The sequence below is a fragment of the Peromyscus maniculatus genome, chromosome 5 (assembly GCF_049852395.1).
Source record: "Peromyscus maniculatus bairdii isolate BWxNUB_F1_BW_parent chromosome 5, HU_Pman_BW_mat_3.1, whole genome shotgun sequence".
NCBI classification, from domain to species: domain Eukaryota; kingdom Metazoa; phylum Chordata; class Mammalia; order Rodentia; family Cricetidae; genus Peromyscus; species Peromyscus maniculatus.
The window spans coordinates 87,082,487-87,096,944 of record NC_134856.1 but is presented as its reverse complement, the minus strand read 5'-3'; the positions used below and the strand labels follow the sequence as shown (position 1 = coordinate 87,096,944).

The window sequence follows — 14,458 nt, the reverse complement described above, 5'->3', positions numbered from 1 at the left end:
TAGCATGCATGGGTCGTTTGTCTTGCAGGACACCTAAAGAGGGACTTATTTGTCATCAAATCACCAGGAACAGCATGGGAAGGGATCGGTTTTCTTTATCTCAGGAAAATCATGCACTTCATTTCTTGTCTGATGGGGAGATGGTAATGAATGGCTATGCTGAGAAAGAGGTCAACTGAGGACGGGGGAAGGCAACGCTTGATGGGCAGCGGCAAACTCTCCCGTGCTTGTCGGTCATGTTGACATCTGTGTGAACATGATGCTGCACACAGGCCACACACCCGTCCCTGTTGGCGACATGAGCCTGGCTTGTTGCCACTCACTTTCCTCTGTTTCGTGAATGTCAGGGCTAGCCAGAATGAACAGATTTGTAAATCTCAAGTTCCAAACTATGTTTATTGGAGAGAATCCCATCACAACCCACTCAGGGCTTCCCCTTTCCTTCCCTTCTATCATTTACATTGCCACAGACATGCACAGAACAATGTGGATTAGTGGCTCCTTCTCCGTGGTTGAGTGAGATCCATTTCTATACGAGGCAATCTGCTGCTCCAGTCTTGAGAAATGTGTTCCATCTGCACCTTGGCTCACCACCAACCAGCCACTGCCGTCTAGGGCAAGAGCAGAATTATGGTTCGAATCTTTCACAGTATCAGGAACCATCTTTCAAGTAAATGACTAGAGTTAATAATGATCTAACTTCAAGGGCTGCTGTGAAAGATGCCGGGTGATATAACGGGGTGATGTCATTAGTGAAGTAGACTTGGTTTCTGCTACAGGTAACAGGTCATGTGAGGAGGTCAAAGGTCTCCCCACCTTTGCTGTTGAGTGTTTCTTTTCTTTTCCGACTTGAAAAAGAGACCCCCAGAAGCGATACTCAAACCAGTTCCCAGAGAGAAGGCAAATCCCTTCCGGTCTGGGGAGGGGTGAGGTTCAGGAGCAAATGAAAGTCTCCATCCCTGGATTAATGAAGGAAAAGTTTCTGAACATGTTCTGGTCCATGCTGTTGATGAGTGCTCTGTCGGCGAATGACAGCCGCGGTTTCTCACTTAGGAATTCCTTGTCGAAATTGCTACAGTCGTGTGGTGATTTCTTGGTCACAGTTTAAGGAGGAGAGGAAAAAAAAAGGGGAAGAAAATTAGCCACCAAGTTCATTATCTTAACTTTGCTTATGTAGGCTATATAGTATGTGCACAACCCAGTGGGTCCAAATCCTGACTCATCATGTCTTTTATTAGAATAATTAATTGCACATGAAGGAATGTCATTGCACAGGTTTCTGTCACCCACACTGTGACCATTAAGAATAGAAGTGCTGCATGCAAAACCCCATCTCCTGAAAGTCCCTCTCGGATGTTCGTCCAACGTGGGAATGTTCTGCAATTTCTTCTTCCCATAGGTGAATTTTGATGACAGTTTAAACCTGGCAAGCGACAGGAACACCCCCTCTGACCTCTCCTCTAGCCAAATGCTGTGGATTAAAGAAGCCCGTTCCACCCGAGGGTGGGGTTGGGCCAGGTTTCAGGAATTGCCATTACTCAATTAGGGTGACAGCCTGTGACAGAAGAAGTGTTGCAGCCAGACTGTCCAGCTGGGGAGTCCTTACCACTTTTGGCCTGAAGGGCGGGTCAATCTCTTTCCTCTCAAGTTCTTCCCAGTTGATCTCTCGGAACAAAGGATGCTGGCGGATGTCTCCTCGCACCCCCAGCCTCTTTTCAGGTTCTCTCACAAAAAGCTGCAAGGGAGCAGAGAAGGAGTAGTTCACTTCTGTGGTGAGGCACTAGGTCAGGTGCGGGTACCTTCACCCGGGTGTGAGCAACTGGCTTTTTTCACTGACCGCTGTGGAGATGGAACAGGCTCACACTAACCTGACACACTCCCTCCATAGTCTGGGCTTCGACCTCCTTCCTCTTTGCCTCAGGCAGGGTGTTCTGTGACTTATACAAGCCTGGCATGATGTCAGCTTTGCTTTGCGTTACTTATGTGGTCTCTGACGAGGCATGGACTCTGAGTTAGGGTCATAACCTTTGATGTATGCTGTGCTGGTCGCTTTTAATTGTCAACTGGACACAACCTAGAGTCACCCGGGAAGAGAGATCCTAAGGGAGCATTGCCTCAGTCCCACTGGCCTATGTCTGTGTCTGTGAGAGACTAACGGCTGATGTGGGTGATGCCATCCCCTGGCAAACGGTCCTGGGCCATAGAAGAAAGGTGGTTAAGCATGAGTCAGGGAGCAGCCCAGTAAGCAGCGTTCCTCCATGACTTCTGCTTCAGTTCTTGTGTGAGTCCCTGCCCCAGTTTCCCTCTGTAACGGACTGTAACCTTTAAGCTGAAATTAACTTTTTCCTCTTCAAGTTGCTTTTGGTCATAGTGTTTATCAGTGCAACAGAAAATAAACTAGAACATATTCCCAAGTATCTGTCTCACAGGCACATCCTTAGGATTAAATAAAACAGTAATATACACATACACACATATACAGACATACACATATATATATACATATATACCCTTACATAGAGAGGCATGCAAACATGCATACAATCACATGTATGTGGACCTAAGCATGCACACACACACATATGCATGCCTATGCATATGGCTAAGCAAATATGTATGTGTGCATAAACACATACCCACATATTGCAAACCCCCCCCCCCCCATATTTGTTCACTGTAACTTTTGGTCTGTGATTCCCAACAGAATAAGCCAGGCACAGTAGTGTGTGTCTGGAAACCCATCACTCGAGAGGCCAGGGAAGAAGGATCATGAATTTGAGGCCAGTCTGGTCCAGTCTGAATGATGTTAGCCTGGGCTTTACAGTGAGGTGTGGTACTGTTTGAAAAAAAACCCAAAGTGGGGGAAAAGAACCCTCAGCAGGGAAGAATGAGTGATTAACTTATTTGTCTGACTTAACTGCCCACCCAAGTGTGACATTTCTTATGAAGATGCCCTGTCTTAGGAGTCCAGCATTGTGGGGCTTGTGTGTGATGTCAGCTAGTCCTTAACAGTCAACTGAGGTCTCTGCAAGGCCCCGGGTATAGTCATCACCCACTCCGCAGACCTGCTGGTGATACCACTTAACGCCACGCTCACCTCTCCAGCCTTTCAGCCAGTGTCATGTGCCTTCTCCTCCCCACCACCCTCTCTTCACCTAACAGTCACAATGGATGTCAGAAAGACTGCAGAGCAACCCAGAAGCATTTTACACTTTAACCTGTCCGGGGTTATGGAGCAGGAGAGTCTAAACATCGACACAGAAAGTAACAGGTTCCCTGGTGTCTCATGCAGTTACTTCTTATTTCTGCACCAGCAAGATGTCTGTCCATAAAGCCACAGTTCGGGTGTTTTAGGAATCTATGGCCTTTTAAGATAGAAAAGGCAGCAAAATGTAGGGATTTTTCCAAGTGTCTCTCCCAGGGGTTTCAGCCCCATTTCTTCTTTTCTTTTTTCTTTTCTTTTCTTTTCTTTTCTTTTCTTTTCTTTTCTTTTCTTTCCTTTCCTTTCCTCCTTTCTTCCTCCCTCCCTCCCTCCCTCCCTCCCTTCCTCCCTCCCTCCCTCCCTCCCTCCCTCCCTCCGTCCCTCCCTCCTCCCCTCTCTTGGTTTTGTTTTTCAAGACAAGGTTTCTCTGTGTAGTTTTGGTGCCTGTCCTGGATCTCGATCTCTAGACCAGGCTGGCCTGACAGAGATCCACCTGGCTCTACCTATGAGTGCTGGGATTAAAGGCATGTGCCACCACTGCCTGGCCAAAAAACCTCTTTTAATGATGTTATCTCATAACTTGAAAACCTTCAGAGCCTTGGCTCTCCCCAAATCACAAAGGTATGCTTCAGAAACCTGCAAAAGAAAACTGCAGATTCTTTTCTTATTGATTGATCAATGAACTAATTAAATAAGGATTCTTTCTTAAAGCTCCAAGTGCAGTCAGGCATGGAGACATACACCTGCAGTCCCAATACCTGTGAGGTAGAGGCAGGAGGATCAGGAGCCAAGGGCTATCCTTGGCTATAGAGTGAGTTTGATGCCAGACTGAGATACTTGAGATCCTGTCTTAAAAACAAGTGCCAAGTAGAAGGCTTATGCAACCACTGCAAGTCCACTGATGAGGCCTCAGTATGGTCCTGATGCTGCTCTCAGCATCACCATCTGGTGGCCACGGAGGACTCTTACTGAGATCCTGAGTACCCAAAGTGTTTTATAAAAGTGCTATACAGTGGAAGTAACCCAAGGCTATCATGTAAGAAAGTGACGACATTTGCATCACGGAATGAGTGATTAATCTATTTGTCTGCTTAGGGCTCCAGTAGCCTTGGGCAAGTTTTCTGAATCTTTATTTCCTATTTAGCCATTTTTCCATTACTGTAACAAAATACCCGAGATACTCAATTTTAAAAATAGGAAAGTTTTATGTTGGCACATGGTTTCAGAAGTTTCAACCTGTGGTCAGTTGGCTTCATGCCTTTTGGGCCTGAGATGAATCAGAACATCCAGGCAGGAAGCTGGTGATGAATCTCAGTGTTGCACCTCAATGCAACAGGGAAGCAAAAAAGAGAAGGGGTGGAGGCTAGGGTCTGCCAAGCTCCCCAATAACTAACTTCCTTGCACGATGATCCACCTCTTAAAGGTGCCGTTACCTCTCAAGCCTCTGTCACATGGGCCTTTGGAGGGGATATTTCAGATCCAAACTATAGCACTTCTGTCTGTAAAATGGAAGGTTAGTTAAGATGACCTCCAGGACCCAGAGAGTCCTGATGTCCTCATACTCCTACTAACATTCAAGACTCTGTATTCTGGTACAAGCACACACCTCCTTTCTTCCGGGACAAATCTGCTCATTGAATGGACCACTTACCCTTCTCAGTTTCATAATAATAATTCATCTTCTAGGAGGTGACTCAACCATTCTTCTAGTCATTAGTCTTTAAATTATACTCCGGTCCTCTCTTCCTTGCCCACCCCCCTTCTCAAGGTCATCTGATTGGCTATGCCATTCATTCTGACCAATGTTCTCTGAGAGTCATGCCGAGTGCTAGCTGGTTCAGACAAGTCTGTGGGATTTGGTTTGATTATCCTAACTGTATATGTTTATGGTATACAGCAGGATATGTTGATTTATGTGGAATGATTAATCAAGGTAATGAACATCCATCCCCTCACTTTCCTAGGGGGAGAATGAGAACATTTAAAATCTGCCCTGCACCTTTCAACCCTGCAGCCCACAAGCTGGACAGCATGTTAACTACAGCCCACATGCTGGACAGCAGAGCGTCAGACCTCCATCCTTGCATTTAAGTGGTATGCTGCAACTTCACCCTAATTTTCAAAACACATTCAAACAAGAACTCGTGAGGTGGCTCAGCATGTAAAAGACTTCCCATGTGAGCCTGATGACTTGAGCTTGCTCCCTGGAAACAACAGTAGAAGGAGAGAACTGATTCCCAAAGTTGTCCTCAGACCTACACCCCTGTGCGTTAGCACGTGCATATGCACTCATGTATACACATGGTGCACACACATACAATAGTAATAAATGAAATAAAATTTCAAAGAAGAATAGAAGCTATATTGCTGCCCTACTTGTTGCTTGAGGAAACTGAGGCCCAGAGTAGCTCTGTCACTTCTCCAAGGTCATGAATGCAGCCAGCAGCAGCAGGGGCGTCACGGTCAGTATCCTTCCCACTCTGGGATCAGGCATTCTCTCTGCTATGCTCCACACGACATTTTACAGTAGTTTTCACCTGCTGTCTGTTTTTTCCAGTCTGTCTGTCCTGTGGACTGTAAGTTCCAGGGGAACAGGCACCCACTTGTCTTCGTTCCCATTACCCACAGAGTCCAGCACCATCCCTGGTACTAAGAAGCAGCTGAGAAAATGCCAGATAACGGAAGAGGCTGTCTTCCCAGGTTAACTGCAGACCGCACATCCTCTGTCCTCACCTTCTCTCAGCCTCCTGTTTTCAGCACATGGAAAAGGCAAGGTGTTTGCAGTAAGAGTCCTTTCTCTGTGGACTCAACAACCATCGAGTATACAGGTGGAAAAACACATTGGTTCTTAAAAAAAGATTCGTTTTATTTCTATAAGTGTGAGTGTGTGTTTGTCTGTCTGTCCGTCAGTGTGTCTGTGTGTGGGTGTGCATTTGAGTGCAAGTGCTTGTGGAGGCCAGAAGAGGGCATTGGACCTCCTCACGCTGGAGTTACTGGAGTTTGTGAGCTGCCCAATGTGGGTGCTGGGAGCTGAACTCTGGTTCTCTCCAAGAGCACCAAGTGCTCTTGAATGCTGGGCCAACTCTCCAGCCCTGATTAATTTTTTTTTTTTTAATTTTGAAACAGAGGAAATAAGCAGTTTGCGCCCCCCCCCATATGCTCATAATACGTGGCTGACCTCTGTCCCTTAAGGATATTTTGATGAAACAAGATGTGATAGATAGCTTAAGTGTCTTAAGAATGGCCCCAAATCTAGCTGACATTGGTATAATGAAATGTTTTAGGGAATTAAGGCAGAAGTCACTGCCTTGGGCCAACTGTGAGCCACGCTCAGTTTTCCATTAGATTTTCTTAGCAAACATGTGACATTTGGACCAAGAAAATCCTAACAAAGAGCCATCTGAGCTTGGCTTAGGCCCCTGTGAAATAAAATAATGTCTTTTTAAAAGCAAAATGGGAAACGAGAAGATAATCTGGTCTCTAGCCCCAAAGTTCAATATTCTTTCTGTCCTTATCTTTGCTCCCAGCAGCAAACAGGCCCACTTAATGTCCTGAGGGCGAGACAGGCCCTAAGGACACCCAGGTCAAGGGCTCTGCGGCAGGAAAGATACACCAAGGACACGAAGAAAGTATTGCTTTAGCCAGTAAAAGCTTTCTATATTTATAGGAAGCAGCTCACTCTTACATAAAAAAGCTGGGACATAGTTGGAGTTTGTTTAAATTTATTTGACAGCCCGGGTAGGAAGCTATTCGTAGCCACCCGCAGCTGTGGCAGGTTGTACCTGGGTCCCCCTCTCCCTCCCGAGTCCCTCCTCAGAAAAACGGTCCTGTGAAAAGGGAGATGGATTTCTGTTTAAGATCATTACTTTCCCGTCATTTTCAAACACAAGGACCGGACATCCTGGATAAATAAACGGGGGAGAAAGGGTGCTTGCTTTTCATTTTGTCACTAGGCAACCGGACAGCAGCATCCCAGCTGTGACTCTTGATGGAACCCAGCCTCTTCTGACATGCTCAGTGGGCTACATGTGCCCCTCACGAGAGCTCAAGAGGACAGTCTGGTACCACTGCGCTACCGGGTGCCACACAGCGCTGCCTCGTTCGGCCTTCCAGAGAACTCAGGACTTCTTGGTTTTACATCGTGGAAAAGTCCCTGGAGGGAATTTCTGAGAAACAGTATTTTCTTTGGACTTTTGAAGAAGAGGGGGGCCCAAAACTGTGAAGGCTGTTGGATTAAGCTTTAAAGCGATCCAGGAGGAAAGATAAGCTGCAGATCAGCCTTATTGGCAGCAAATTGCATAATGGAAATTAATTTTTACCAGCCGAATTACTGCGATGTGTGCAAGGGGGAGGGCAGGGATTTTTTTTTTTAAATTCATGTCAGAAATAACACAGGCTTCCCAGTGGCTTTAAAGTCTCCTGTGCCTGTAGTCCTTCTCCATTTTTATCCTTAATTGCCTTAATTCTTGATCTATTCAACAAGCTTTTGCCCATTTTCATAACACACTTTTCTTCTACCACTAATAATCTGCATAAATGAGTATTTTATATTTTTGGTATTTGCATGGCATTTAGTCTTACATTTACTTTTGTTTTTGCAAAACTTATTACATCTATCTATCTATCTATCTATCTATCTATCTATCTATCTATCTATCTATATCTATCTATCTATCTATATCTATCTATCATCTATTTATTATTTATCTGCGTGTGTGAGTCCATTCTCTCTTCCCACCGTGTGATTTTCTGGTGAGCAATCTCAGGTCATCAGGCTTTGGGATGAATGCCTCTACCTGCTGAACTATCTTGGCCCTACCTCTGCTTTTAAGTTTTCTGTGTGTGGATGTATAGGTATGTGTACGCACCTATGTGGAAAACAGTGACTAGCTTTGGGTGTTATTTATTTTAAAAAACCTTTTCTTTTTCTATTTATTTATTTATTTATTTATTGGAGCTGAGGACCAAACTCAGGGTCTTGCGCTTGCTAGGCAAGCATTCTACCACTGAGCTAAATCCTCAGCCCCCTTAAAAAACCTTTTCATCATTACTTTTTATTTTACATGCTTTGGTGTTTGGTCTGCATGTATGTCTGTGTACCACATGTGTGCCTGGTGCTTGAGGTCAGAAGAGGGTTTTAGGTCCCTGTAACTGGAGCTAAAGACAGTTGTGAGTTACCATGTGGGTTCTGGAAAATGAACCCCAGGTCCTCTGCAAGGGCAGCAGGTGCTCCTAACCCCTAGGCATCTCTCTAGCCTTTCTACCTTGGTTTTTGAGACATGACCTCTCACTTGACCTGGTGCTCACTTGACCTGGTGCTCATTGGTCAGGCCATGCTGGCTGGCCCGTAAGACCCAGTGAACAGCCTGTTTTTACCAGCTCTGGGATTCCAAGTGTGTACCACCTTCGCAGGTGTTTTTAAGTTGTTTATTGTTTGAAATAATGGCAGGTTCTGTCCCTCTTGCTATCTTACGTCGTCACAGCCGTATGTCTGCCCCGATACCTGTTCCTTCCCCTGACAGGTCAACATGATTCCATCACTTTAAGCACATCGCATAGATTGACTTTTTGCCTTTAGGATCCATGCAGCTTGCATGAAGTATCGATATTTTGCTCTTTTCCTTGAGATGTGGGTGTCTGTTACACATTCTCCACTTCCTTTCCCAAAGGAAGCCATCCTTTCCTCTCACCCAAGCTTTCTTACCTTGGCAACCAGCCCTCCCCACTTTCCTCCAAAAGTTACTTCTGCTTCTGCCTGCCGGTCCCTCCTTCACCCATCATAGTTGCCCGGAGATGCCCTGACGTTGCGCGGGAACTCAGCATTTGGAAGGCACAATGGGAGGGCTGGCTATGGAGCACCCACACGTATTGGTGGACTGCAGCTAACTTTGGGGCCTCTGTCTGGTGACTTGTCTGACAGGTAGGTTCCTGACTGAAGGTGACTACATCTCTGATGATGGGAAGAACAAGGCTCTTCCTCATTTCTCTTTTCCCAGAAAGCTCTGTTGGTCCTGGTGCCTCAGTATGGCTGTCATGTTGAAGACTGAGTGACAGACCCGTCAAAACACATATATTGAAGTCCTAACTCCAATGTGACTGTGGAGAGGGACTTGATGGAAGTGCCAAAGTTAGATGAGGTCACAAGGATGGAACCCTAATTTCATAGGATTCGTATCCTTAAAAATAAGAGATACGCTGTTTGAATCCTGGGACTTATGCAGGGACACTTGGTTCGGTCTGGGAGGGGGGGAATGGACCTGCCTGGACTGAGTCTACCAGGTCGACCCCGGTCCTCAGGGGAGACCTTGATCTGGAGGAGGTGGGAATGGGGGGTGGGCTGGGGGGAGGGGGGGCGAGAGGGGGAGAACAGGGGAATCTGTGGCTATTATGTTGAACTGAATGGTGTTGTAAAATAAAAAAAAAAAAAAAAAGAGATATGGAGTATTTTTCTGACCCGTCTCTTCTCCCAGGGGCAACAAGGTGCCCATATACTTCCTATGAAGAGAGCCAGCACCAAGGCTGACCCTGATGAACTTTGATCTTGGATGTCTGACCTTTAGAATGTTAAGAAATAAATGTCTGCTATATGAGATGCATCCACATTCCAGTGTGCAAATAAATAGAACTTGCTGGGGGTGGGAGATCTGATTTGTGTGCCTTTAAATACTGTCTCTGACAGCGTGCCAAGCAGTTAAGAAACAGTGAGAGCTAAACGCTGCCTGATTAGTCTGGGTACATTTTGTTATGGCAGCTGGAGCTGACATGTTCAATTCACATTGAGCTCTTCATACAGCCAAGTGTAAAATAAAATACATGTACCGATTGTCATGAAATTTGAACTTGCCTTTACATAAGTGAGACTTTGCATTGAAATCCCGCTAGCTGCTTTTTACTGCTGTCTTTTTTTTAACCTAGCTAATATTTAAATTAGCTTTCATTCTCTGTGTGTTTTGTTTGCTCATTAAAAATAAATTTAATTGGTCATTCAGGGAGTTTTCGGAGCTCGGTGCTTGTTTGGCTCATAGTCAGGAGGTGCAGGCTGCATGGACCAGGCTTGGTTTTTAAATACCCACTTCCATTAACCCCAGGCCGAGTTTCCTATGAGGCTTTGTCAACACCTCTCAGATTTGAGATCCCGATTCCCAGGGAGAGCTCTGGAGTCGTCTCAAAATTTCTAATACCTCAGACAAGTTGTCACTTGCCTTAGGGACATGGAAGTATAAAGTCCTTTAGAGTTAATCCTAAATAGTTCTTCAAGAGAAAAAAGCAGACTAGTGAAAAGATGAGCCTGGAAATCCCTTATTGTCTCTCTCTGTCTCCCCCTTCCTCCTTCCTTCCTTCCTTCTTTCCTTCCTTCTTTCCTTCCTTCCTTCCTTCCTTCCTTCCTTCCTTCCTTCCTTCCTTCCTTCCTTCCTTCCTTCCCTCCCTCCCTCCCTCCCTCCCTCCCTCCCTCCCTTCCTTCCTCTGTCTTTCATTCTTTTGGTATTGAGAGGGAAAGCTAGAACCCCTGGTATGCTTAGAAACCCCCCTGTCACTGAGCTGTACCCCATCCATGGAAATGCTTTCAAATTTTTGGTTTAAAACTCATTAATAGGGGTTGGAGAAATGGCTTCTGATTAATAATGCACAATAGACTCATCAGGGTGTACACACACACACACACACAAATACACACAAATACACACACAGGTGTGTGTATAACAATAACAATTAAAGAAAAGAGGTTATGAATTTGAGAGGGAGCAGAGGAAGAAGAGTCAGTGAATTAGAGACCTTGCCTCAAAAAAAGATGAATCTTTTGTTCTTTAATTATTTTATACCCAACATATTTAAATAATTACAATAAAGAATTAATAATATTTAAATATCCTACCACATCTATCTATCTATCTATCTATCTATCTATCTATCTATCTATCTATCTATCTCTCTCTCTATCTATCTCTGTCTATCCATATCTATCTATATTTGGATCATCTATATGTATCTCTCTCTGTATCACTACAGGTCTAAGCAGAGACTCAAGGCAAGGAAGAGAACAAGAACACAGACAACCTCAGCATGACAGCAGTCCCCTCTCCACAGGCCAGAGCCTGCCAGCCATGAACTCTGAGCGGAGGTGGGCAGCAGTCCTACATCCATGTTAAGACTGACATGCTGACCTGGGCCTAGGGTTGCATGCTTTAGTCTCTCGTCTCTCTCGATGGAGGTGGCAGAGACGGTGACTGAGAGGTTTGCCTGTCACCAGAGTGAGCAGAGAAGACCCTATCCTGCCAAGGATGGAGGAAGCATGGGCCCAGGGGGTATCAGACACAAGAAACAAAGACTGCTATAAGCCACATGCTGTGAGTGCTTAAAGAACCAGCTACACCTCTGCCCAGAGTCCCCTAAGGCTTCCTCCACCCAGACTCCCCCAAGGCTTCCTCCACCCAGACTCTTCCCCAGGCTTCCCCAGGCATTTCTTTTCTTTTATAAACGGTGAAAAGAGGATTTATTTGACTTCCTCCTTCTCCCCTTCTCCTTCTCCTCATGCCCCCTCCTCCTCCTTTTTGAAACAGGGTCTCATGTAGTCATATAGCCTGGTCTGGCCTCAAACTCACTAAGCAGCTGAATGACCTTGAACTCCTGATCCACCTGCCTCTACTTCCCAAGGGCTGAGAATACAGAGTATGCCACCATCCTTGTCTATAAATATTAGGTTTTTGTTTGTTTGGTTTGGTTTTTTTGGCCATGGCCATTTTAATTTTGCAAAGTTAAATTTTCTTATTATTTTATTTAGTTCACAAAATAATGGGTTTCACTGGGGTATTTTCAGACACATATAGCATTATACTTAGTTCATATTTGTGCCCCCATTACACTTCTTTTCTCATCCTTCCCTTTGCAGCAGGTTTCTTTCCTCCCTTCGAATAGTTTTTCTTTTCTTTACACATACACACACACACACACACACACACACACACACACACACACACACACATGCACACATACACACGCGCACAATCTGGAGTCTGCCTGTGAGAAACAACATGAGATATATATCTTTCTTCCCCCTCCCCTTCTCCTGTCTTTTTTTTTTTTTTTTTTTTGGTTTTTCGAGACAGAGTTTCTCTGTGTAGCTTTGCGCCTTTCCTGGAACTCACTTGGTAGCCCAGGCTGGCCTCGAACTCACAGAGATCCGCCAGGCTCTGCCTCCCGAGTGCTGGGATTAAAGGCGTGCGCCACCACCGCCCGGCTATAATTTTCTTACTGTTTATTTATTTATTTATTTTTATTTATTTATTTATTTATTTATTTTGGTTTTTTCGAGACAGGGTTTCTCCGCATAGCTTTGCGCCTTTCCTGGAGCTCACTTGGTAGCCCAGGCTGGCCTCGAACTCACAGAGATCCGCCTGGCTCTGCCTCCCAAGTGCTGGGATTAAAGGCATGCGCCACCACCGCCCGGCTTCTTCCCTTCTCCTGTCTTGGTCCCCTGACTTTGATACCAGAACTCACAGCACCAGTGGTTCAGTTGAAATAGAGACAGTGACATCCCATTGAACCATTCACTACATGCTGTGGTGTCTGGCCATGTCTGAGTCAGAACCTGGGAGCAAATGGGACCACTGGGCAAAATCTAGCACCGAGTTAAGAATCCCCTCTTAGGGTCATTTCCTTTTTCTTGTTTCTTTTCATTTCTCTTTCTGTTTTTTTCTTTTTCAGTGCTGGGGGTCAAACCCAGGGTCTTGCACATTTGAGGCAAGCACTCTCTCCGGGCACTGCACCCCAGGCTCTGACTTCTTACCTTCACTAAAAGGTCCTTGGCCTCCTTCTCCAGCCACCGTGGGTAAAAGGGATTGTCCATGCGGATGGAGTGGAAAAGTTCCTCTTCGTCCTGCCCGTGGAAAGGCGACTGGCCAATCAGCATCTCGTAAAGGAGGACCCCGAAGGACCACCAGTCAACGGAATGGTTGTATTTCTGACCCAGCAGAATCTGCATGGCCAACAGGTAGAGAGGCATCATTAATACACGGGTCTGACGACTGATAACTCTTCCAGGTCTGGAGGCATTGGGTCTTTCTTCCAGGGAGAAGGGTGTAAAGGCAGAAATTCTACCTAACTTAAAACAGGAAATCTATCCTTTTACCAGTTTATTTTCTGTAGTAATAAAGATGTCCCTTGACTTCCAGCAGCTCCTTCTGCTGTTGGAATGCCAAGGATATGCAAGCCACTGAGTCATTGCACATCACCCTAATGCCAGCAGACCCCAGGCTTTGCTACATCAGTGTAGAGTGGGCTCCATGACTGCCCAAATGGCTGAAGATGATGTGGTGGTGGGTGTATGAACAAAATCAACCAAGTCAGCGAGCTCCAGAGACATGGGCACTCTGTTTAATATAGCACTGTTTATGGTAACTAAGACAGGGCATCAGCCCAAGATCCCATCAATGGGATGAATGCACAGAGAAACTATGATACATAGACACAGCAGAACACTATCCAACCTTACAAACATATACGAACCCAGAGCGCTTCACATGAAGTGAAATAAGCCAGATACAAAGACAAACACTGCATGACTTCACTTGTATGAGCTACCCCAGGCCCTGGGTCAGAATGGAGTGAGGCTTAGGGACATGATGCAATGTTCTACAACCCACATGTTCTGCATGGGCTGAATCTCTCACTGCACAGCTTGAGGAGGACTCCTCACGCCTTCAGAACCTCCAATGAAAAGTAGGAATTCAAGGCGGCCTGTGGCCTGGAAATTGCTGCAAGGGCAACGCTGAACAGCTGCTTGGATGAAATTTACCCCCATGTATGAAAACAAAGATCATTTAGCAAACAGTATTTTGCAATCTGCCATCATTATAAACTGCTACCTGTTAACTGTAATTCAATATGGAACTGTAAAAGCTCATCTTAAAGTTGATAAACAAAAAGTCAATTACATTTGCCTTAAGGAATAATGTAAAAGTCGACACAGAGAGAGTGATGAGGAAGAAAAGATGCACCATTAGTTTGTACAATCAGCTGGTTCCGCCCTCCACACAAAGGGTATTAGGCACTAGACTTACACGCAATTCCCAAGAAAAGCCACAAGGTGGTGCCAAAGCAACCAGAACCAATTCTGAACAACAAACATCTCAGTAAACAACTTCATTTTGGAGGAACACATGAAAAAAAAAAAAATTGGAGGCCAGGAGACAGCTGTCATAGAAATTAGAGCTGCGAGGCTATGTGATGTTAGTTAAAACAAAACAAAAGTCTTGTGCT

General features: G+C 45.3%; 1 protein-coding gene across 5 annotated transcripts in view; it reads right to left on the bottom strand.

The window, feature by feature from the left end:
• Positions 1–377: 377 nt before the first annotated feature.
• Positions 378–14,458, bottom strand: part of Prkcq (protein kinase C theta) — a 135,899-nt gene continuing 121,818 nt past the window's right edge. For all 5 annotated transcript variants that reach the window (XM_016008506.3, XM_076572827.1, XM_076572826.1 and 2 more), the window contains 3 exons: positions 12,987–13,175; positions 1,607–1,735; positions 378–1,092 (listed from right to left, as the gene is read on the bottom strand). In XM_016008506.3, coding sequence (XP_015863992.3) covers positions 934–1,092; positions 1,607–1,735; positions 12,987–13,175 — 477 coding nt within the window. In that variant the 3' untranslated portion in view covers positions 378–933. The remainder of the gene's footprint in view (positions 1,093–1,606; positions 1,736–12,986; positions 13,176–14,458) is intronic.